This window comes from Muscardinus avellanarius (assembly GCF_963383645.1).
Source record: "Muscardinus avellanarius genome assembly, chromosome: 2".
Classification (NCBI taxonomy): domain Eukaryota; kingdom Metazoa; phylum Chordata; class Mammalia; order Rodentia; family Gliridae; genus Muscardinus; species Muscardinus avellanarius.
Window position 1 is genome coordinate 64,212,780 of NC_137787.1, and position 26,459 is coordinate 64,239,238.

General features: G+C 40.5%; 1 protein-coding gene across 1 annotated transcript in view; it reads left to right on the plus strand.

Moving 5' to 3' along the window:
• Nucleotides 1-26,459, plus strand: part of SLC25A12 (solute carrier family 25 member 12) — a gene marked incomplete at both ends in the record, with an annotated part of 103,998 nt that overhangs the window by 16,545 nt on the left and 60,994 nt on the right. Inside the window, 2 exon segments of the mRNA XM_080689772.1 lie at nucleotides 12,762-12,904; nucleotides 24,177-24,292. Coding sequence (XP_080545898.1) covers nucleotides 12,762-12,904; nucleotides 24,177-24,292 — 259 coding nt within the window.

Sequence of the window (26,459 nt, forward strand, 5' to 3'; positions counted from 1 at the left end):
CTAAAAGTTGAACCCAGGGCCTTGCACTTGCTAAACACTTGCTCTACCACAAGCTACAGCCCTAGCTCTACCGTTCCCATTTTACAGATGAGGAAACTGAGCTTGAAAAATATTGAGTAATTTGCTCAAGGTTATAGAGTAAGTGGAAGAAACTTGCTTTATGTATTTTAGTGCCATCTGCCTATTTATTTATTGGTACTGGGGATTGAGCCTAGAGCCATTCTACCTCCAAGCTACACCTCCAGCCTGATTTTATTTCTAATTTGGAAACAAGGTCTCACTAGGTTACTGAGAACCTTACTAAGTAGCTGAGGCTGGCTGTGATCCTTCTGTCTTAGCATCCCAAGTACTGTGCCACCATGCCTGGCTTCAATTTGCCTTTTTAAATTTATATTATTTGGAGGTACAGGTATGCTGGTATTTGTGGAAGCATCCCTATGTGTTTTGTAGCCTTTCTTTTCTTTTCTTTTCTTTTCTTTTTTTTTTTTTTTTTTTTGGTGGTACTGGGGATGGAACCCAAGGGCCTTCTACCTCCAGGCTATACTCCCAGACCTATTTTATACTTAATTTGGAAACAGGGTCTCACTAAGTTGCTGAGAGCCTCACTAAGTAGCTGAGGCTGGCTTTGAACCTGTGCAATCCTCCTGTCTCAGCCTCCCAAGTGCAGGGATTACAAGTGTGTGCCACCACGCCCGACATTTTGTAGTCTTTTAAAAAAAGTCCAATACTAAAAATGTCATACACAGATTTGTAGGGAATAATGTAACGAATCACCACCTTCCTGCCTCTAAGCTTCACCAGTTGCCGTGGCTAATCTTGCTTCATCTACCTTGCCGTCCCACTGGCTTATTTGGGGGCAGTTTTAATATATTCTTGCATTTATAAATACTTTAGTATGTATCTCAAAAGGTAAATGACTCCAAAAAACAAACCTTACCATTATCAGACCTAAAAAAAATCCTTAATACCATGAATTTCTACGAAAAGTTGAAATTTCTTTGATTATTTGATACTTTTTAAATAGTTAAAATCCAGATGTGGGCCAGGTTTATATGTTGCATTTAGTTGGTCTTTCTCTTATATATTTTAATACTTTGTGCTCCCTGCCAGGATAAAGGTCCTTCTTTTTACGGCAAAAATGTTGATATTTAATCAAAGCTTACCAACATTAAAGCATTCGGTCCCCCAAGGAGCTGTACCTTGATGTCAAAAAGATGCAATTTGCTGAGGCTTATAAGTGTATATGTGCCTTGTACGTTCCCATGGTTACTTATACTAAGAGATTAAAGTATTTACTTAAAGAACAATATAAATTAATTATTCAATTTAATCTGCCCTCGGATGTATTCTAGTTTCAGTTACTGGACTTCCTGGGGTCATTTTTTATTTCTAAAGTTTTTGATCATTTGGAAGAACAAATTATTTTGGTAGCTCTAGTTTATTATGGTGGCTTCAGTTAATTTCTGTGTTTTATAAGACTCTTGTTTCTCGCTACTCTGTTAGGAATTACTTAGTCCAGTAGTTGATAGTAGGACTTGACATAACAGATGATGAAAATACATTTCTATTTCTATTTTATTTTTTGTGGGTCTGAGGATGGAACCCAGGGGCATTCAACCTCTGAGCTACATCCCCTGCTCTATTTTTTATTCTTTATTTTGAAACCAGGTCTCACTGAGTTGCAGAGGGCCTCACTAAGTAGTTGAGGCTGTCCAAATTTTTTTTGGCGGTACTGGGGATGCAATCTAGGGGCATTCTACCTCTTTGCTACACCCCAGTTCTATTTCTTATTCTTTATTTTGAAACCAGGTCTCACTAAGTTGTGGAGGCCTCACTAATAACCGAGGCTGGCCTCCAACCCAGATCTTCTTGTCTCAGCCTCCCAAGTACTGGATTACAAGTGTGCACCACTACACCTGGCTTTGTTTTTAATTTTTTTGTGTGTATGTGTGGTATTGGGGCTGAAACCTAGGGCCATTCTACCTCCGAGCCACACCCCCACCCTTATTTTTTATTCTTTATTTTGAAACAGGGTCTCACTGAGTTGCAAAGGGCTTTATTAAGTAGCTAAGGCTGTCTGCGAACCGTGATCCTCCTGTCTCAGCCTCCCAAATGCTGGCATTAGATGCATCTGCCACCATGCCTGGCTCTTTTTTTAAAAAATGTTTTTCCAGCTGGGCATGGTGGCGCACGCTTGTAATCCCAGCGCTTGAGAGGCAGAGACAGGAGGATCAAGCAGGTTTGAAGCCAGCCGCGCGCTGGTTTAGGAGACCCTGTTTCCAAATAAAAATGTAAAAATAGGTCTGGGAGTGTAGCCCGGAGGTAGAAGGGTTTCCAGGAACCCCAATACCACCCCCTCAAAAAAAATTGTTTTTCCAGAGCTGGGCATGGTGGCACATGCTTGTGATCCCAGTAATTGGGAGGCTGAGATAGGAGGATGGCAGGTTTGTGACCAACCTAAGCTACTTAGGCCCTCTGTAACCTAGTGAGACCCTGTTTCCAAATAAAGAATAAAAAATAGAACTGGGGATGTAGTTCAGAGGTAGAATGCCCCTGGATTCCATCCCCAGTACGGAGGACACATACACACACACACACACACACACACACACACACACACACACACACACACACACAGAGATTTTTCCTAGCTGGGCATGGTGGCTTGTGCTTGTAATCTCTATACTTGGGAGGTGGAGACAAAAGGATCGCACAGGTTCGAAGCCAGCCTCGCTGGCTTAAGAGACCCTGTTGCCAAATAAAAATATAAAAATAGTTCTGGGAGTGTAGCCTGGAGGTAGAAGGGTTTCCCAGGAACCCCAGTACCACCAAAAAAAAAAAAAAAAAAAGAATAAAAAATAGGACTGGGGATGTAGCTTGGAGGTAGAATGCCCCTGGGTTCCATCCCCAGTACTGGAAAAAAAAAAAAAATTAGATGGTAGCTGGGCATGGTGACTCACATTTGTAATCCCAGTACTTGGGAGGCTGAGACAGGAGCATCAAAGGTTTGCGGCCAGCCTCAGCTACTTAGTGAGGCCCTCCACAACTTAGTGAGACCCTGTTTAATAATAAAGAATAAAATATAGGGGCTGGGGTGTAGCTCGGAGGTAGAATGCCCCTGTGTTCTATCCCCAGATAGACTGGGGAAAAAAAATTAGATGTGTAAGCTGAGCCAGGTAGTGCATGCCTGTAATTCCAGTACTTGGGAGGCTTAAGACAGGAGGATTGCAGGTTTAAGGACAGCCTCAGCAATGTAGCAAGACTTTCTGCAACCTAGGGAGACTCTAGTTCAAAAAAACATAAAAAGGCCTGGGGGTGTAACTTGGAGGTAGACTGCCCCTGAGTTCAATCCCCAATAATCCCCCGCTAAATAAATAAATAAATAAATAAATTGTATGACTGTATTTGATTTTTTTTTTTTTTTTTTTTGGTGGTATTGGGGTATTCCTGGAAGCCCTTCTACCTCCGGGCTACACTCCCAGACCTATTTTATATTTTTGAAACAGGGTCTCTTACGCCGGCGCGGCTGGCTTCGAACCTGCGCCATCCTCCTGTCTCTGCCTCCCAAGCATGGGGATTGCAAGCGTGCGCCACCACACCCGGCTTTGTATTTGATTTTTGTAATATTTAAAATATTTTACATTACTCATTAAAATTTATTTTAAAAATTAATGTGACTTGAACTGGTTGTGGTAGTGCATGCTTGTAATCCTAGCACTTGGGAAGATGAGACCGCAGGATCCCAGGTTTGTAGCCAGCCTCAGCTACTTAGTGAGGCCCTTTGCAACTTAGACTCAGTTATTTATTTATTTATTTATTTATTTATTTATTTATGTAGTGCTGGGGATGAAATTCAGGGGCCTTCTACTTCCGGGCTACACTTGCAGACCTATTTTATATTTTATTTTGAAACAGGGTCTCACTAAGTTGCTGAGAGCCTCACTAAGTAGCTGAGGCTGGCTTCAAACTGGCATGATCCTCCTGTTTCAGCCTCCCAAGTGCTGGGATTACAAGCGTGCGCCACCATGCCCGGCTTAGACCCTGTTTTAAAGTAAAGAATATGCCTGGCATGGTAGCGCACCTTTATAATCCCAGCATTTGGGAGGCTGAGACAGGAGGATCAAGGTTTGCAGACAGCCTCAGCTACAAGAGAGGCTCTTGGCAACTCAGTGAGACCCTGTTTCAAAGTAAAGAATAAAAAATAGGGCTGGGGGTGTTGCTCGGAAGTATAATGCCTCTGGATTCCATCCTCAGTATCTCAAAAAATAAAAATAAAGAATAAAAATAGGGTTGGGGGTATAGCTCAGACATAGAATGCCCCTGGGTTTAGTCAGCAAAAAAATTAATATGGCTTAATAAAGTTGTTAAAATTACAAAGTCAGTGTGTTTAGAATTATTTTTTCTCATTAAGATGTTCATAATAGACTATGCTTCCATTTTAATCAGAGCAAGATAAATTCCACGTTGTACCCTGGTGCCCGGGTTTGCGCTGTGGGTCCGCTGTGGTCTCCCTCCTTTCGCAGGGTGCTTCTGTAGTGAAAGGGCACGCATTCTTGTCTAAATTTGGCTCCCGCGGGAAGCAGGAGCAGGCAGTGAAGGGCAGCAAGAGGTTTCCTAGTTTCATGTGCTCAGCTCTTGCCCTGGTACACATCGTCCTCTTCCATTGTTCACCTACTACTTTTTTCTATACGGGAAATACTTTGTATGATATCTACAGTTGCTGAACTTGTTGACATTGTTGAGTTACTCAGATTGAAAGGCTGTTTTTTGGATTTGAAAATGTCAGTTCATCTTATTTGGAACAAAGTCAGGGAGGAACAGTTTGTTTTGACTCGTGTTACAGTCACGCTTTGGATAAGCAGAGAGAGCTGCCTAGACCAGGCGCAAGCCATCTGGTAAGCCTAGGAATACTGGAAGCCAGCCCTTAGGAAACCTTGGTGTGGAGGGAGATGGAGAGTAAGAACAGTAACTCCTTCACATCCCAGTTTCAGGAGCAGTGCCCAGCATACAGTTTTATATTGAATGCAAAGGAACATTAAGGATTTGATTTCAGCAGATATTTGACTTAAAAAGCAGTGTTTTCTACATATAGTACCTCAGTTTTGGTATACATACTTGGAAATCTTTGTTCTTGATACACTGTTTTCTTTAACCAGCTTTTTATTAATAACATCAGAATTTTTCTGGAATATAATTAAAAAATATAAATCACCAGCTGGGTATGGTGGCACCCTTTAATCCCAGCATTTGGGAGGCTGAGACTGGAGGATGGCGGTTTGCGGACAGCCTCAGCTACTTAGTGAGGCTTTCCACAATTTAGTGAGACCGTTTCAAAATAAAGAATAAGCCAGGCGTGGTGGCGCACGCTTGTAATCCCCGCGCTTGGGAGGCGGAGACAGGAGGATCGCGCAGGTTCGAAGCCAGCTGTGCTGGCTTAAGAGACCCTGTTTCCAAATAAAGTATAAAATAGATCTGGGAGTGTAGCCCAGAGGGAGTAGGGTTTCCAGAAACCCCAGTACCACCATAAAGAAAGAAAGAACAAAAGAAAGAAAGAAAGAAAGAAAGAAAGAAAGAAAAAAAAAAACAGGGCAAGGGGTGTAGCTCGGGGGTCAACTGCCCCTGGGTTCCATCCTCAGACCCGCAAAAAAAAAAAAAAGAAAAAAAATATATGTATGTATGTATATATCACCAAAGGACCTGTTTTGAACTTAGATAATTTGTATCATTTAGACTATTTCTTTTATTCATTCGAGTCATGGAATTTTAAGTTAATCTTATTTTTCTTCCTAGAAGTTTGGAGTTATATGTAAGCTCTTTGTAAGGTATAGCTCATATGGGTAACGTGTAATGTAGGTTGCATGCATTCTAAAGGTCACATAAGGTTAAATTCAGTAAATTGCAAAGGAGCTACCACTACCCAGTGTACTCCAGTCAGCTGAGGGCTTGGTATGTTAATCTGCTGGTTTCCTACACAAAACATTTCAAGATGGCTTGATCTTCTCATTTGGAGTGACAGCTTATTCAGTGTATTTGTAACATGTATCTGTGTATGATCCTGCCATCTTTTATAGACAATAATTTTGATTCAATATATGAGGGCTCTAATCTCTCATGAGATCTATTTTATTTCTCAAGCTTTGGAGTGCCAAGGCTTTTTCAAGCATATGTAAACTATACTCATTGTAAATTTTAATCTTTCTAGAAATGCCAGAGCTCTGTAGGCACTTTTCCATTTCAAATATTTGAGTTGGGTTTGGGAAAAGTTTAATTTAGAAAATAGATCGCCTATTTTTGTTTAGATGTTGTCAGCTACTTCTTGTCAATGTCTTTCATGTGTCCTTGACTTCTTGCCCAATAGGGATTTACAGCTGCTTAAGAGACATCTTTGAAATGGCAAATGATTAACTCTACAGTTATTTGGAGAAGGATATAATATTTGGTAATTTCATGTGAAGTTACTTTAGTACACCCTTTGAAATGATAGGTACTAAATGGAGAAGGTAGTATGACAATAGTAATTTGCTTGATATATTAAATCTTTTAGCATAATGTTGATCCGGGAGACCCCAAACTTTATTTATTTATTTATTTAATATTTTATTTTATGTATTTTATACAAGCATGCACCACCATGTTTGGCTGCAAAACTTTATTTTAAACTGCTTTTTAATATTTTTTTTAATAAAAAGATTAAAGTAATTTTGATTAGCAGAAAGAGGATGCCTTCAGTAAGACCATTAAAAATTTATTTCTATCCTTATATGTTACCCTAGGTTATTTTTATTTAAAAAATTTTGTTTTAAAAGCCATTACCTTGTCAGGCGTGGTGGCACACACTCGTAATCCCAGCATTTGGGAGGCTGAGACAGGAGGATCAGCGTTCTTGGCCAGCCTCAGCTACTTAGTGAGGCCCTTTGCAACTCAGTGAGACCCTGTTTCACAATAAAAAATGAAAAATTGGGCTGGAGTGTAGCTTGGAGGTAGAATGCCCCTGGGTTCCATCCAAAGTACCACCACCAAAGATAAACAAAAAAAAAGTAGTTTTGGTTTAAATATGTATGTGTGCACATACTACGAGTTTGAACTAAGAACATGCTCTACCATTGAGTTACCTCCCCAGCCCCTGAAGTTTGTTTGTTTATGGTGCAGGAGATGGTTCCCAGAGCCTTGTACATTCTAGGCAGGTGCTGTACCACTGAGCTACACTGTAGCCCCGACGTACTATCTTTTTTTTTTTTTTTTTTGCAGTCCTGGGGATGAAACCCAGTGGAATTGTACCTCCGAGCTATACCCCCAGCCCTATTTTTTATTCTTTATTTTGAAACAGGGTCTCACTGAGTTGCAAAGAGCCTCACTACGCAATAGCTGAGGCTGTCTAGGAACCATGATCCTCCTGTCTCAGCCTCCCAAATGCTGGGATTACAAGTGTGCACCACCACGCTCGGCCCCATGCACCATCTTTTGAGGTTCCAACTTTTCTCTGTCAGCATAATACCTGAACCGTTTCAGTGCTCTGTGTAGATTCTAGTTTTACTTCTCAACTCCCTCTGGTTCTGTCTCCGTGGGCTAACTGACATTGGCAAGTAATTGTTGCTAATTTACTGAGCTAATTAGTTAACTGTCTCCTGTAGAAGTCAAGTACTGACTCTTTGTAGACGAGAAGACTTGCGTTTTTCCCTCTTAGCTATACACTCTGTCTTTCAGACAAAATTAAGTTAAAATAGACTGGGAGAGGTGGGGTAAAACTCTGGCAGAAAAACCTCAGGGTAAGTGGCTCTCTGGCATCATTTATAACCCTAGATACTGGCAAAGCCTGTTTCAGTTCATGTCAACAAAAGCGCTTGTTTTCCTTGTTGGCTGCTGTGTCCTTGGTGGCTTTGCTAAGACTGCTCTATTTCCTGGTGGTTTCAAAGTCAAGAACATTCTGAAACCCTGGTGATCTATGGGTACAGTAGACGTTCATCATACGTGGGTGTGTTCGGTGTTGGTAATGTGGACACACTGGCGTGCAAATGCAGGCACTAGAGAGCAAGCACCTCTGTGGCGAGAAAGGAATGGCCAATTGATCACCAAATTTTGTTAATGATAACTCTGAAATGTTTTCGTGTTCTCTCCCCTCTTTTGTCTTTAATGAAAGAAAGTAAGCTGGGCCTGGTGATGTACTTGGGAGGATTACAGGTTCACAGCCAGCTCCAGCAGTTTAGATTCTAAGCATTCTACTGACACACTATTTCAAAACAAAAATAAAAGGGCTAGAGGTATGGCTTCAAAGATAGAATGCCTCTAGGCTCAATCCCTAGTAACACACACACACACACACACACACACACACACACACACAAAGCAACACTTAATTCCACTTGGGAGGGCGAGACAGGAGAAGAGACCCTGTTTCAAAAAGAAAAAAGGGCTTGGGGTATAACTCAGAGGTAGAATGTCCCGGGTTCAATCCTTAGTCCCTCCCCACCCCCAGCATTCACATAGCAATGAAGAGAGAACAAAGTTCACCATAACTCCATCTCTTTATTATTATTATTATTATTATTATTATTATTATTATCATTATCATTATCATTATTTGCAGTACTGGGGATGGAAGATGGAACCCATGGGCATTCTACCTCTGAGCTACACCCAAGCCCTTTTTTTTTTTTTTTTTTTTTTTGCGGGTCTGGGGATGGAACCCAGGGGCATTCAACCTCCAAGCTATAGCCCTTGCCCTATTTTTTATTCTTTATTTCGAAACCGGGTCTCACTGAGTTGCAAAGGGCCTCACTAAGTAGCTGAGGCTGTCCGCGAATCGCGATCCTCCAGGTCTCAGCCTCCGGAATGCTGGGATTACAAGCGTGTGCCACCACACCCAGCTTCCTATTTTTTATTCTTTATTTTGAAACAGGGTCTCACTGAGTTGCAAAGGGCCTCACCAGGTAGCTGAGGCTGTCCACAAACCATGATCCTCTTATTTCAGTCTCCCAAATGCTGGGATTACAAGCGTGTGCCACCATGCCCAGTTTAATTAATTAATTAATTTATTTATTTTGTGGGTCTGGGGATGGAACCCAGGGGCATTCAACCTCCGAGCTTCACCCCCTATGCTTTTTTTTTTTTTTTTTAATTTTGAAACAGGGTCTCACTAAATTGCTGAGGGCCTCAGTAGCTGAGGCTGTCTGCAAACCGTGATCCTCTGGTCTCAGCCTCCCGAATGCTGGGATAAGGGTGTGCCACTATGCCTGGCTTTATTATTTTTGTTTTTAAAAATTATTTATTTATTGGTACTGGGGATTGAACCTAGAGGCATTCTACTTATGAACTATACTCTAGCCCTATTTTATTTTATTTTTTGGTACTAGGGATTAAGTGTGTGCTACCACACCCATCTCCTATTTTCCTGTCTCAGCCCCCCAGGTTTTTTTGTTTGAAATAGGCCTTGCTAAGTTGCTGAGACTATCCTCGAACCTGTGATCCTTCTATATCAGCCTCCCAAATACTGAGATTATAGGCATGTTCCACTGTGCTTGGCTAGTATTGTGTGTGTTTGTGTGTGTGTGTGTGTGTGATAATGGGAATTGAACCCAGGGGGATTCTACTCTGAGCTACATCTCCAGCTATTTTATTTTTTATTTTGAAACAGGTTCTCACTAAGTTGTGGAGTGCCTCAGTAAGTTGCTGAGGCTGGCTATGAACCTGTGATCCTCCTGTTTGTCCTCCCAGGTATTGGGATTACAGGTGTGCACCACCACACTTGACTTAGAATTTTCTAATAATATATTTTGTGCTTAGATTTTTTTTTTTTTTTGCATGTATAGGAATGGAACCCAGGGGAATTTTACCTCTGAGCTACACCCCTTGGCCTATTTTTTAATTTCTTAATTTGAAACAGGGTCTCACTAAATTGCAGAGGGCCTCACTAAGTAGCTGAGGCTGTATGCGAGCTGCGATCCTCCAGTCTTAGCTTCCCGAATGCTGGGATTACAGGTGTGTACCACCACGCCTGGCCTCCTGTTTAGATATTTTAAATTAATATTTTCATAGATGTCAGGCCCAAAGCTGGATATGGTGATGCACCCTTGTAATCCCAGTACTTGGGAGTCTGAGACAGGAGGATAGCAGGTTCACAGCCAACCTCAGCTACTTAGGCCCTTTGGAATTTAGTGAGACCTTATATCAAAATAAAGAATTAAAAATACGGCTGGAGGTGTAGTTCAGAGGTAGAATGTTCCTCGGTTACACCCCCAGTATCGCAAAAAAAAAAAAAAAAAATCAGGCCCAACATTCTTTATCATTCCTTATCAAAAGATATGAACAAGCCATGCGTGGTGGTGCAAGTTTGTAATCTCAGAGCTTGGGAGGCTGTGACAGGAGGATTGCATGGGTTCAAAGCCAGCCTCAGCTACTTAGTGAGGCTCTCAGCAACTTAGTGAGACGCTATTTCCAAATAAAGTGTAAAATAGGTCTGGGAATATAGCCCGGAGGTAGAAAGCCCCTGGGTTCCACCCCCAGTACCACACACACACACACACACACACACACACACACACACAAGATATGAACATATTTATGAATCTTTATGACATATGTATGTATGTATGTACGTACTTATGTGTATGTACATATAGCCAAATTGTTTTTAAAAAGTATTGAATTTAGCTGGGAGTGGTGGCACACACTTGTAATCCCAGTACTTGGGAGGTTAAAAAAGGAGGATTCAGGTTTGTGGCCAGCCTCAGCTACTTAGTGAGGCTCTCTGCAACTTAGTGAGACTCTGTTTTAATAAAAAGAATAAGCCAGGGAGGGTGGTGCACGCTTACAATCCCACTACTTGGGAGACTGAGACGGGATTGTGGTTCAAGGACAACCTCAGCTACTTAGGCCCTTTGCAACTCAGTGAGACTCTGTTTCAAATGCATGCTTGTAATCCCAGCGTTTGGGAGGCTAAAACAGAAGGATCATGCAGGTTTGAAACCAGCCTCAGCTACATAGTGAGGCTCTCAGCAATTTAGTGAGACCTTGTTTCCAAGTAAAGTATAAACTAGGTCTGGGAGTACAGCCCAGAGGTAGAAAAGCCCCTTGGTTTCATCCCAGTACCACACACACACACACACACACACACACACACACACACACACAAAAGAATAAAAAAATTGACACTGGGTGTGGTGGCGTATGATTGTAATCCCAGCATTTGGGAGGCTGAGACCAGTGGATCGTGGTTCGTGGACAGCCTCAACTACTTAGTGAGCCCTTTGCAACTCAGTGAGACCCTGTTTCAAAATAAAGAATAAAAAAAGGGCTGTGGGTGTAGCTTGAAGGTAGAATGCCCCTGGGTTCCATCTCCAGTACTGCAAACGCACAACAAACAAAGACTGACTTTGCAAAAAGTGAGAGATTCATAATAGTGTAAATAAGGAGTATACTTATCATGAAACAAGAGAAATGGATAGGAGTCCCATACGCATATTTAGCTGTAAACATAGCAGCATAGATATAAATGTAACACATGTATAACAGTACTAATTTATGCATATGACATTTCTAGAAGGAAATTTAAAAATTGATTATTTGGGAAATGGAATCAAGTGATTGGAAACAGAGTTGGGAGAAAAAGTCTTCACTGTACCTTTGAATTTTGAATGGTTTCAGTGCATTACTACTAAGACAGTAAATACCTGTAACGCCAGCTACTCTGGAGGCTGAGACAGAATCACAAGTTTGAGGTCTGCCTGGGCAACGGGGAGAGACTTTGTCTCAAAGAGAAAAATTAAAATTAAAATTAAATAAAAAGGGCCGGGCCTGGTCGTGCACACTTGTAATCCCAGCATTTGGGAGGCTGAGACAGGAGGATCACAGTTCGTGGTCAGCCTCAGCTACTTAGTGAGGCCCTTTGCAACCCAGTTTCAAAACAAAGACTAAAAACATGTGGCCTGGTTTTTCTCTCCAAAACGTTTTAGGATTTTCCCTTTATTTTGATGTTCTGCAATCTTCTGATGCTGGATTAGGCCTTAGTGTGAACTTTTATTTGTTTTAATTTTCTGTGCTTGACACTTAGCAAGCCTCCCTCTTTAAGTTTTGGGAAATTTCTGATGATACTGTTTTATTGGCTGACTGAAGAAACTAAATCAACCTGCCATAACCCACAGAGGAGGCTTTGCTTATTCATATTTGATGCCATAGAAGTCTGATCCCTTAAAGTAACAAGGAATTTTTTTGATAGGCATGAGTTACATTACGTTTTTATAAAAAATATTGAAGCCGGGCATGGTGGTGCAAACTTGTAAGACAAGAGGATCTGGGTTTGCGGCCAGCCTTAGCTACTTAGTGAGGCCCTCCAGAACATATTCACCATCCCCAAAGAGAAAAGCTATACCCACTAAGCAGTTAGTTAACTCCCATTTACCCCTCCTCTCGGTTCTCCTTTTGGATTCTATGGCGTTACCTGTCATGGAATTTCATGTAAATGATTTTCTATAATATAAGCATTTTGCGGCTTTTTGTATCTGGCTCATTTCACTTAGTATTTTTTAAGGTTCACCCATGTTGTAGCATGTACCAGTACTTTACAGTGTTCTTAAATCACTCTCTGGGTGTTTGATTTTTCACCATCCATAGAAGAATTCTGCATTCATTATCCTTATCTGGTTTAAATAATGGCCTTATTTACCTTTTCACAAAACGTTTGTTGACTATAAAGTGATGTTGAATAATTTTAATGAACTTTCTTTTTCGTTATTTTTTCATCCTAAATTATTGATGTATTTTTTTAGTATGCCAGTACTGAGGTTGATGGAGAACATTACATGACCCCTGAAGACTTTGTCCAGCGCTATCTTGGACTGTATAATGATCCAAACAGCAATCCAAAGATTGTGCAGCTCTTGGCAGGAGTAGCTGATCAAACCAAGGATGGGTAAGAACCTTTGTATCTTTTCTGAAAACGAATGTTCTCAACTGCATTATTAGCATTTTAAAAACCACAAGTTTTACCTAAGAGTATCCAGAATTTTAAATTAGTAAACCCTATCTTTTCTTTGAAGTTTGTAAAATGCTGTACATTTTTACTACCATTATCAAAGATACTGGCATTCCTTTCTTTATGGAAGAAACTACATGGAAGAATCTATGTCTTATATCAAATATCCTAAGTATAATGGGGTCTAAGCAACTAAGTATATTTCTGTATTCATTCAGTTAATAAACATTGAGTACAAGCCCGGCGTGGTGGCGCACGCTTGTAATCCCCGCGCTTGGGAGGCTGAGACACGAGGATCACACGGGTTCGAAGCCAGCCTCTGCTACTTAGTGAGGCTCTCGGCAACCTAGTGAGACCCTGTTTCCAAATAAAATATAAAAAAGGTCTGGGAGTATAGCCCGGAGGTAGAAAGCCTCTGGGTTCCACCCCCAGTACCACCAAAAAAACAAAAAACAAAAAAAAACATTGAGTACCTGCAATGTTTCCGGTAATGTTCTTCATGCTAGAATCTATTAATAAACCACACAAAGGTAATAAAATAAAGTCAATTATAGTGTTAGGAGGTTATTAGGGCTATGATGAAAAACTAGAGTTTAGGGAGTGCTGTTTATTTATTTGTTCACTTATTTACCTAATAAACATTATGTTAACAACCACTACTTGCCAAGCTCTTTTGGCTTTATAAATACAAGCATAAATAAAATGAGGTCCCTGGGTGTGATGGCTCATGCCTTGCATCCCAGTTTTTGGGAGACTCAGACAGGAAGATCATAGGTTTGAAGCCTATTTCAGCAACTTATGAGACTCTCAGCAACCTAGTACGATCCTGTTTCCAAACAAAGCTGGGCATGGTGGCACAGTAAAAATAAATCAGCTGACGAGACATGAATATTCCAAAAGTAGGTCTTAGCTGGCTGTGGTGGCACGCACCTATTGTCCTAGTACTTGGGGAGCTAAGACAGGAGGATGATCCCAGGTTCAAGGTTAACTTCAGCAACTAAGTGAGGCCCTCCAAAACTTAGTGAGACCTTGTTTCAAAATAATATATAAAAGAATAAAATAGGGGTGAGGATGTAGCTCAGTGGTAAAATGTCCCTGGGTGCCATCCCCAGTACCACCACCACCAAAAAAAAAAAAAAAAAAAAAAAAAAAAAAATAGGGCTGGGGCTATAACTTTGAGGTAGAGTGTCCCTGGGTTTAATCCTTAGCACCAATAAATAATTAAAGACAGAAATAAATAATAAAATGAAGTTTCTGGCCTTAAGAAGCAGCTTATAGGTTGGAGCTAAGATAGCTTAGTTGAGAGAAAATTCTACTGAAGAAGAAGCTTATAACCCAGTGGGAATGAAGATGACCACACTGGCGTGGAGAGAAAGAGTAATGCTTCTCTAGTAGATGTGTATGAAAAGTACAGAAGGTACCCAAGAAAGCATACTTCCCTGTTTTGGTTGGTCATATCAGCATCATAATAGATGATACTGGAATAAAATCTGTCAAAATGAGTAGGAGTTTGCTAGTAGTAGCTGAGGAGTATTTCAGGACAGGGACAGGAGTGGCATGTAACACAGAGGGATGTTCATAAGTGTGTGTGTCTGCACGTGTGTATCTACATGTGCAGGTTGGGAGCAGCAGTGTGCGGCAGGGGATTGTGTTGTAAGTACTTCCGTGTGGCTGTGACATTGCTTTGTGAGTGTTGGAGTGGGGTTGGGGACCTGGCCTGCTCAGCTTTCACTGTTTCCTGTGGGTTTGTGACTCATAGTCTTGGAGGTACTTTTTTGGGCTGATAGTATATATTTATTAATTAACTCAAGGAGAAAAGTTGCCATTTTTATTAAAATTACACATGGCTGTATTATGGAGCGAAGGCAATGTTTGCATGAATTATATGATGAAAATGTTGGCTTCCTATGGCAGTTTCAAGCTACGACTCCGGTTCTCCAAGGACTAGCATCTTTCTACTGCCTATAGATGTGCTTGTGTCAAAGATACTTAAGAAATGGGCAGTCTTAGAAATTATTATTATTATCACAAATTTTAGAAAAATGGCAGGTTGGAGTAGAACAATACTTGTGGGCAGTGAAATTTAGTTAGGGGACTGTTGTAATGGTGAAAGTAGAGAAAGGTTGGTATCTAAGTTCTTCAAATACAGGACCAATGCTGGATTCCTTTTCATTGTTCCATGGAAGATTGCACAGTGTATGAAATCTACTATGTTCAACACATAGTGAACAAGTATTGTATGAATTGAAAAGATTTGGAATCATTACAAATGGCAGGTATCGGGGAACGTGTATACATTTTGTCTTTTTTTTTTTGTTGGTACTGGGGATGAAAACAGTGGCCTTCTACCTCTGGGCTACACTCTCAGACCTATTTTATATTTTATTTGGAAACAGGGTCTCACTAAGTAGCTGAGGCTGGCTTTGAACCTGTGCGATCCTCCTGTCTCAGCCTCCCAAGTACTGGGATTATGAGTGTGTGCCACCACGCTCATCTCATTTTGTCTTTAAAAATGCCAAATTAGCTGATAAGGTAGTGGATCATTCAGTCAGTTTCATCTTTAGAAAGTGAGGCCAATGAAAGTTAATTATATTAAACCAGAATTCCTTTTTCAAAATTATTAAAGGAAACATTATATATACACTCTCAGACCTATTTTATATTTTATTTGGAAACAGGGTCTCACTAAGTAGCTGAGGCTGGCTTTGAACCTGTGTGATCCTCCTGTCTCAGCCTCCCAAGCGCAGGGATTACAAGCATGTGCCACCACACCCGGCTATACTTAGCTCTTTTAGAAATAACAGTGTAAGCCGGGTATGGTGAGCATGCTTATAGTCCGAGTACTTGGGAGGCCGAGATAGAAGGATAGGAGGCTCAAAGCAGCCTCAGCAGCTTAGTGAGGCTCTCAGCAACTTAGTGAGACCCTGTTTCCAAATAAAATATAAAATAGGCCTGGGGGTATAGGCCAGAGGTAGAAGGCCTCTGGGATCCATCCTCAGTACAAAAAAAAAAAAAAAAAAAAAAAAAAGAAGAAGAAGAAAGAAAGGAAGGAAGGAAGAAAAAAGAAAGAAAGAAAAAAAGGAAGAAATCAGCAGTATATTTATTATGTAATTGGATTTGAGATTTTTTTTTTATGGTCCTGGGGATTGAACCCGGGGACATTCTACCTCTGGGCTAACAACTCCAACCCTATTATTTTTCATTTTTGAAACAGGGTCTCACTAAGTTGTAGAGGGCCTCCCTAAGTTGCCATGCCTGTCCTTGAACCTGAACCTGCAATCCTCTTGTCTCAGCCTCCCAAGTACTCTAGCTGAGGCCTACTTTTAAAATATCTGTATATCTGTATCTTTTCTTTCTTTCTTTTTTTTTTTTTGTTTGGGTATGAAACCCAGGGGCATTTGACCTCTGAGCTACACCCTTTGCCCTATTTTTTATTCTTTATTTTGAAACAGGGTCTCACTAAGTTGGAGAGGGCCTCATTAAGTAGCAGAGGCTGTCTACCAACCGCGATCCTCTGGTCTCAGTCTCCTGAATGCTGGGATTACAAGCATGAGCCACCACGCCCAGTTTACCTGTATCTTTTCAACTAATTTCTTTTGTGACCATCTTGTACATCTCAGTAGTGTATCTTCTCCTAAACTTTGTGTGGTTCTCCTAGGCTAAAGTTTAAAGTTAGCAGTTTTTTGCCGGGCATGGTGGCGCATGCTTGTAATCCCAGCTTTTGGGAGGCGGAGACAGGAGGATCGCACAGGTTCGAAGCCAGCCTCAGCTACTTAGTGAGGCTCTCAGCAACTTAGTGAGACCCTGTTTCCAAATAAAGTATAAAATAGGTCTGGGAGTATAGCCCTGAGTTAGAAAAGCCTCTGGGTTCCACCCCTAGTACCACCACCAAAAAAAAAAAAAAAAGTTAGCAGTTTTTCATGTGGGCAAATAGAATCAATCAAGAGCCTAGAGTAGAATAGGTCAATGTGTTTTGTCTACTGGAAATTTTAATAATGTTGAACAGAATTTACTTTTTAAAGAATATCTTTTACTTTTTTTGTGTGTGGTACTAAGGACTGAACTGTAGTACTGAAGATTGAATTCAGGAACATTCTACCTTGAGCTACACCCCTAGCCTGATTTTATGTATGTATGTATGTATGTATATATGTATGTATGTATGTATGTATGTATGTATGTATGTATGTATGTATTGCGGTCCTGGGGATGGAATCCAGGGGCATTCCACCTCTGAGCTACACCCCCAGCCCTATTTTTTATTCTTTATTTGGAAACAGGGTCTCACTGAGTTACAAAGGGCCTCATTTAGTAGCTTAAGCTGATTGTGAACCAGAATCCTCCTGTCTCAGCCTCCCAAGTGCTGGGATTACAAGCATGTCCCACGATGCCTGGCTCTGATTTTATTTTTTATTTTGAAACAGGCTCTAAGTTCCAGAGGGCCTCCTTAGATTGCTGAGGCTGGCCGTGAACCTGTGACCCTCCTGTCTCAGCCTCCCAAGTACTGGAATTCTGTTTTACTTTTTCAGGGTTTAATCTGAGTCAGGCATGGTGGTACATACTAGTGATCTCAGTACTTGGGAGGCTGAGACAAGAGGATCACAGGTTTGTGGCCAACCTCAGCTACTTAGTGAAGACCTGTTTCAAAATAAAGAATAAAAAATGGAGCTGGAAGTATAGCTCAGAGGTAGAATGACCCTTGGTTCAATCCCCAGTACTGCCAAAAAGAGAAAGGTAAATTTGTTATATTTCAAATTTTAAAAACTTGTTAAGTTTCCTTTTCTTCCTGTCTTAGGAACCAGTCATGTTGTGAAATCTGATTCATAGAATAAAATCATAAAAATGATAAGTGAGTGTATGAAACATGTATATTATTTCTAGAAGCAAAGGTGGAATTTTCTAGGAGCACAGGACTTCTTCAGAGGTTTCTGAACTTCCTAAAATAAAATTCACAACAATTGAGGTTTTTTTGTTTTCTGTTTCTGTGGTACTAAGGATTGAACCCAGGAGATTTCCACCACTGAGATATATCCTCAGCCCTTTTTATTTTGAGACAGATTCTTGCTAAGTTGTCCAGGCTGGCCTTCAACTTGCAATCCTCTATCTTTGCTTCCCATGTACTGATTTCTAGGTATATACCACCACACCTAGTGAGTGGATTTATATTTTTATTTTTTATATTATTATTATTATTATTATTGTTATTATTGTTATTATTATTATTTTGGTGGTACTGGGGTTCCTGGAAACCTTTCTACCTCCGGGCTACACTCCCAGACCCATTTTATATTTTTTATTTGGAAACAGGGTCTCTTAAGCCAGCAAGGCTAGCTTCAAACCAGCCCGATCCTCCTGTCTCCGCCTCCCAAGTGCGGGGATTACAAGCGTGTGCCACCGTGCCCGGCAATATTTTATTTTTCTGGGGAGAAATCTCAGGTTTTCATGAAGGTTTATGAGCTCAAAAAAACACTGTCATTTTTTCTGTGTATGTGTCTGTTTTTGTGGTACTGGGGATTAAACCCGGGGGCATTTTACCTCTGAGAAATACCCCTATACTTTTTTACTTGTTTTTGTTTCTCTTTTTTTCTTTTTTTATGGTACTGGCAATTGAATGCAGGGATGTTTACCTCTGAGTCCTATTTTATTTTTTATTTGGAAACAGTCTCACTAAGTTACTGAGGGCCTCACTATGTTGCTGAGGCTGGCCTGAAACTTGTTATCCTGTTTTAGCCTCCCAAGTACTGGGATTACAGGTATGGGCCACTGTACCTGGCTTATAAAAGGTTTTTAGCTAGGCATGGTGGCACATGCTTGTAATCCTAGTACTTGGGAGGTTGAGACAGGAGGATCCCAGATTCAAAGATGGCCTTTGAAATTTAGTGAGGCTTATAAAATTAGGCTGGGCATATAGCATGGGTATAGAATGCCTCTGGGTTCAATCCATAGTGCAAAAAAAAAAAAAGTTTTTAAATAATTTTAACTTAGAATCAAAGGCTTTGATAATGTTTCATTTATTCAAGTAAATCAACCTTTCCCTACTAAAGAGTTAAGGAAAATGAGGTCCAGAGAGGTTGATTGACTTTCCCAGCAACACAAAACTACTTCTCTTAATTTTTCACCCATTTGTCTTTTTAAAATCATTAAAAACTCCATGTACTTGGTAAAAACTCCCAGTACTTGGGAGGCTGAGACAGGAGGATCGCAGGTTCCCGGCCTGCCTCAGCAACTTAGTGAGGCCCTTAGCAATTTAGTGAGATCCTGTTTCTAAATAAAAAATAAATCAGGGTGAGGTATACCTCAGAGGTAGAATGCCTCTGGGTTCAATCCCAAGCATCACAAAAACAAAACAGAACAACCCACATACTTTTCTTATCTTCTTTCTCTGCTACCCACAGCAGTGATGAAAGATTAAAATAGTTCAACTCAACATTTTTCTTCAGCCCCAGAATATGATTTTTGGTTCCCTGTAGATTTTGATGACAAGTCCTATAGGTGTGTAACTTGAGAATGGCAGCACATGATATTGCTTATAATTATGCAAGACAAAGTAAAGCCAAGGGAATGAGTAGAACTTGTATAGAGAAGTTTAAGGTATTTGGTTAAGGTATGGAAAAAACTGATTAAGGAGTGGTCAATAACCATGCTCGTGTGTGTGTGTGTGTGTGTGTGTGTGTGTGTGTGTGTGTGATTGGATATTGAAACTAGGGGTGCTGGGCGTGGTGGCGCACGCTTGTAATCCCCACGCTTGGGAGGCGGAGACAGGAGGATCGCGCAGGTTCGAAGCCAGCTGTACTGACTTAAGAGACCCTGTTTCCACATTAAAAAAAAAAGTATAAAATAGGTCTGGGAGTGTAGCCCATGGGAATGTAGCCCAGAGGTAGAAGGTAGTAGGGCTTCCAGGAACCCCAGTACCACCAAACAAACAAACAAAAAAACTAGGGGCATTCTACCTTCAAGCTATACCCCAACCATTTGTTTACCTTATTTATTTGTTTGTTTTGTGGTACTAGGGGTGGAGCCCAGGGGCATTCTACTTCTGAGCTACACCCCAGTCTGACTTTTTTATTCTTTATTTTGAAACAAGGTCTCACTAAGTTGCGGAAGGCCTCAATAAGTAGCTGAGACTGGTGTAGAACCTGGAATCCTCCTGTCTCAGCCTCCTAAATACTGGGATTATAAGCGTGCTCCACCACGCCTGGTTTGTTTGTTTTGTTTTAAAACCGAGTCTTGCTAGGTTGCTGAGAGTTTCACTAAATTACTGGGGCTGATCTTGAACCTGAGACCCTCCTGTCTCAGCCTCCCAAGTACTGTGATTATAGGCATGATCTGCCACACCTGGCAGTACCAAGGTCTTTTGAGCTTTGATCCTTTCCTCTCATGTTTTCTTTTTTTCTTTTTTTGTAAGTCTGGATGGAACCCAGGGGTATTCAATTTCTGAGCTACACCTCCTGTCCTATTTTTTATTCTTTTTAATTTGAAATAAGGTTTCCCTAAGTTGCGGAGGGCCTCACTAAGTAACTGAGGCTGTCTGTGAAACGCAATCCTCCAGTCTCAGCCTCCCGAATGCTGGGATTACAAGCATGCGCCCCAACACCCGGCTCCCCCATGTTTTCTTGCAGATAAACTATTCTGTCTTCTCTTCCCTATCTTCTGTTTTTATATAGGTGCTTGAGGCTGGAGAGCGATGTAAAGCATCATTATATAGTATAAATAGCATGATAGGCTGTCTAAAGGTAAAAGCCATTAGCCAAGTATTAATTGAGAGATTGAGGCTTAAACTTTGAATTTCTGGTTGTATAATGAAAAGCAAAATGATTTTATGCATTAAATGCAGACCTCAGAGACTATTATTGTATGATGTAATCTAAAATATTTGGACAGTTGCTTGTTTGAAACTAAGTTCTAGAATAGTTTCTATATTTAGTCCTAGTCAGAATTCTATCTGGAGGTGCTATTGTCTTATAGAAAACGAGATTTCTTCTCTTTTACTTTTATGTGTGAGTTCAACCCAGGGGCCTCATTAGCTAGGCAAGTGCTGTACCACTGAGTTGTATCCACAGGCCTTTTAATTTTTTTTCGTTTCACATGTTTTCCTGTTTTGTATCATATACATATAGAAGAATTTTTATGCAAAAATCTTGCCTGCTTTAAAGATTACAAAATTAATGTTAATATTTTGATGGAAGGGAGAATTAAAGGAAACACTTTTACTGGTGTTATATATGTATATGAAATATTCACATCATGAAATTATCTCAATATCAAGTAGGGGCAGTAGGGAGGGAGCTGGCGAGAAGCTCACCGAGTGCTGTGTGCATGTATGTCCTTAACATTCTGAACTTCATTATGATGTGAGACGGTCATGCACTAATAAAACTATATTAAACATATTTTGGTGCTCTATTAGTTCCTATTTACCTAAGGGACTTTGTAGAAAATAAAAAAGTACACCACATTCACAAAACACATTTCAGATTTATAAATGTGTGTGTGTGTGTGTGTGTGTGTGTGTGTTTGCTGGGTGTGGTGGCACACGCTTGTAATCCCAGTACTTGGGAGGTTGAGACAGCAGGATCACAGGTTCACAGCCAGTCTTAGCTCCTTAGTGAGTCCGTCTTACAAAATAAAGAACAAAAAATAGGGTTAAGGTATAGCTGAGAGGTAGAATGCCCCTGGATTCAATTCCCAGAACTGCAAAATAAGTAAGTAAGTAAATAAATAAATAAATGCTTTTTATAAAATTTGCTTTTTTGAATACGTTGAGAGACAAAATGTAGATATTTAGTAAATTTCAGAGACTTCACATTTATTTATTTTTTATTTTTTTATTTTTGGTGGTACTGGGGTTCCTGGAAGCCCTTCTCCCTCTGGGCTACACTCCCAGACCTATTTTTACATTTTTATTTGGAAACAGGGTCTCCTAAGCCATTGTGCACGGCTGCCTTTGAACCTGTGCAATCCTCCTGTCTCTGCCTCCCAAGCGCAGGGATTACAAGTGTGCGCCACCACGCCCGGCAAGAGACTTCACATTTAAAACATAGGGTTGCCGGGCCTGGTGGCACATGCTTATAATCCCAGTACTTGGGAGGCTGAGACAGGATTGTAAACTCGCAGCCATTCTCAGCTACTTAGTGAGGCCCTCCACAATTTAGTGAGACCCTGTTTCAAAATAAAGAATAAGCCGGGTGTGGTGGTGCATGCTTGTAAGCCTGCGCTTATGAGGCAGAGACAGGAGGATTACACAGGTTCGAAGCCAGCCGTGCTGGCTTAAGAGACCCTGTTTCCAAATAAAAAAGTACAAAAATAGGTCTGGGAGTGTCGCCTGGAGGTAGAAGGGTTTCCAGGAACCCCAGTACCACCAAAAAAAGAAAGAAAGAAAGAAAGAAAGAAAGAAAGAAAGAAAGAAAGAAAGAGAAAGAAAGAGAAAGAAAGAAAGAAAGAAAGGAGAAAGAAAGGAGAAAGAAAGGAGAAAGAAAGGAGAAAGAAAGAAAGGGAAGGAAGGAAGGAAGGAAGAAAGAAAGAAAGAAAGAAGATATGGCTGTGGGTGTCGCTTGGAAGTAGAATATCCCTGGGTTAAAGCTGGGCGTAGTGGCGCACGTTTGCAATCCCAGCATTCGGGAGGCTGAGACCTGGAGGATCGTGGTTAGTGGACAGCCTCAGCTACTTAGTGAGCCCCTCTGCAGCTCAGTGAGACCTGGTTTCAAAATAAAGAATTAAAAAGTAGGGCAGAGGGTGTAGCTCGAAGGTCAAATGCCCCTGGGTTCCATCCCCAGACCCGCAAAACAAAAAAACAAAAAACAAAACAAAAAAAAAAGAATATCCCTGGGTTAAACCTCCAGTTTCACAAAACAACAATAATAAAACAACAACAAAAAATAGGGTTATAGGTTATATAGTTAGAAATCTATATGAGAAGCCAGGCATGGTGGTACACACTTGTAATAACAGTACTTTGGAGGTTGAGACAGAAGGATTGCAGGTTCGAAACCAGCCTCAGCTACTTAGTGAGGCCCTCTGCAACTTAGTGAGACCCTGTTTAAAAATAAAGAATAAAATATAGGGCTGGAGGTGTTGCTCAGAGGTAGAATGCACCTGGATTTAATCCCCAGTACCCTCAAAAAAAAGAAAAGAAAAAAGAAAAAAATATAAATCTATTTGAGAGTCTAATCTCTGCAGGGACAAAGTGACCAGATGAACCCCTGGTCCTTTCTCTGAAAAGTGCCACTTCTGCTGGGCTCTAGGGACCAGGGACCATGTGTTGCCCAAGCTTGTTATTTATCAAGAGACACTAGAGCTGGGTGTGGTGACGCACGTTTGTAATCCCAATATTCTGGAGGCTGAGACAGGACAATTGTGGTTCGCGGACAGCCTCAGTTACTTAGTGAGGCCCTTTGCAACTTGATGAGACCCTGTTTCAAAATAAAGAATAAAAAAAGACTGGGGGTGTATCTTGAAGGTAGAATGCCCCTGGGTTCCATCCCCAGTACAGCCAAACAAACAAACAAACAAACAAAAAGACACTAGAAAACTGGATACTACTATAATATTTTATGGTTTCTGAATGTTGGCAACTAACAATACTTTGCATGCCAAAGAAAATACATCTGTGAGCCAATTTACTCTGTCAGCTGATAGTTTATAACCTGTCTAATTAGGGAAGCAGTCTTTGACCTCTTTGCATAGATATAGAAAGTTTTACTACTGTACTACTGAGCAATGAACTATGTTTGCTTGGGTTGGTTTGTTTTGGGTACTAGGAATTGAACCCTGGGACATTCTACCTCTGAGCTTCATTTAAATGTTATATGTTTATTTGTTTTCCCATAATCAGCCTACCTGCCTACCTGTTGTGTGTGTGTGTGTGTGTGTGTGTGTGTGTGTGTGAGAGAGAGAGAGAGGGGGGGGGAGGGAGGGAGAGGGAGAGATAGGGATAGGTAGGTTGATTGATTTGAACCCAGGGGGCTTCTACTTCTGAGTTATACCCCCAGACCTATTTTTTTTTTAAATTTGGAAAAAGGATCTCACTAAATTGCAGAGGGTCTCACTCAGTAGCTGAGGCTGTGATCCTCTTATCTCAGCCTTCCAAGTACTAGGATTACAGGCATGTGCCACCATGCCTGGATCTGAGTTACTTTTCATGCAATAAAGGCACATTAAATGCCTTATATTTTTCTTCTCTTTACTAGTAACATTTTATATTTTGTTGCAGGTTGATCTCCTATCAAGAGTTCTTGGCATTTGAATCTGTTTTATGTGCTCCAGATTCCATGTACATAGTGGCTTTTCAATTGTTTGACAAGAGTGGAAGTGGCGAAGTGACATTTGGTAAGGGAAAAAAAATATTATAAGTGATAAGTAAAGTTAGTAATGCTGGTCCAGTCTTGGATTGCTGATTCTAACAGCTGAATATAGGTTGTTGCTTATTTAGGACTTAGTGAGAGAAGTATTAATTTCCTAGAAGGATTTCCATAGATAAAAGTGGTTTTATTTCCTTCTGAGTATTAGACTATTGCAAAAGATTAAGAAATCTAGGAATGCTGCTACCTCAGCTTATTAGGCCACTGATACTTTCACATTTCTAAAATAGATGAGGCAAGCTTTTCTGGTTCTGGGCCAGCCTGGGCAAAATTCTTTATGAAGTAGATAGTGAACAGCATGGAACAATCTTTTCATTCTTCATGGGACTTTTGGATAGGGCATTCAGAACTTTTTTGTAGCATTTTTGGAAAATTGCGACTGTATCATTTTAACACCAATAATGAGACCAAAGGAGGAAGTTTAGTTAGCATACCCTGAACCTCCCAGTTTAGATTTTTGGTTTTAGGAAACGGCTAGCACATTACAGTTGCCATCTGAGGCCGGGCGTGGTGGCACACACCTGTAATCCCAGTACTTGGGAGGCAGAGACAGGAAGATCACTGGTTTGAGGACAGCTGTAGCAAGTAGGGAGATTCAGTAACCTAGCAAGACTCTATTTCAAAACAAAAAAGTAAAATAGGATAAGGATAGTAGCTTAGAGGTAGAATGCTCCTGGGTTCAATCCCCAGTACTACAAAAAAGAAAAAAAAATTACCATCTGAGTTGGATATTAACATTGATAAAAGTCCTTTGGTAGACACATACTCTAATGCATTATTAATATCTCATAAGTACATAAACTCAGATTTTTATTTGTAGCTATGTATTCATTTTTAAATAAGCTATTTACAGAAATTATTTTATGTTTAGTAAAAGGACTGTAATTTTTCTTGCAATAGGATTTTCAATAAAAACAGCTTTCAGTGATCTCAAACTTCCCCACCTTTTTTCTTTTAATATTGAAAATATTTTATTGTGGTTAAAAAATAAGTAACAAAACATTTACCATCTTAACCACTTTTGAGTGTGTACTTTGATAGTGTTAAATATGTTCACAGTGCTGTAAAATCTCCAGATCTCCAAAACTTTCTCATCTTTTAGAACTGAACTTGAGCTCCTTTCCCGGTATGAACTGTCATGAATACTTGTGTAGAGAAACTCTTGAAAATCAGACTTTCTCTGAGCCACAGGACCAAATGTTTATTCACTGTGACATTTGAATTAAGCACAGATGCTCTTTACTTAAATGTGAAGGAAGAAGTATGACAGTTACGGTAAGAATGGTGAGAAAATATTGGAAGGACCACGTGGCACCTTGGCTATAACTTTGGTCGACACGTTTTCTAGTTGGCCTTGATTGTTTTCTTCCTCTGCCCAAATGTCCTCTGTTTGAGATGACTTTTCTAAATAAATACTGTTCAGAGCTCTTTATTTATTTTTATTATTTATTTATTTATTTATTTTTGTGTTGCCGGGGATGGAACCCAGAGGCTCTCTACCTTCAGGCTACACTCCCAGACCTATTTTCTATTTTATTTGGAAACAGGGTCTCACCAAGTTGCTGAGAGCCTCACCAAGTAGCTGAGGCTGGCTTCGAACCTGTGTGATCCTCCTGTCTCAGCCTCCCAAGTGCTGGGATTACATGTGTGCGGCACCACGCCTGGCGAGAGCTCTTTAGATTTCTGCATACAGAAGCTTTTTAGATTTCTGCTGGAGCAAGCTCTGGTCACTTTGCCTTCTGAAGAATGTTGGTTTTTCATACAAACACCTAGATTCTAAAGTTTAAAGCACAAAACCTCTATCATTCCGTTGTTCAGCCTCAATCCCTGACTACTAACAATGCTGTATTTTTGTTTTTTTCGGTAGGTATGACACATGCTCACATGTTCACTTCCAAATGTACACAAATGCTTGGGCAAGAATTTCATACAAATGTCTGTATTAGTGACACTATACCTGTGCTTGTATCATATATGCATCAAGAGTTAGATTTCTCAAAACTGAATTCTAATTTATTTTGTCCCCTACCTTGCTATCATGTCTCCTGCATTTTATTGCTTTCCCCAACTTCTTTTTATAAAATCAGCCACTCAAGTCACTTCATCCAACATACTAGCAACAGAGACCGAAGCTG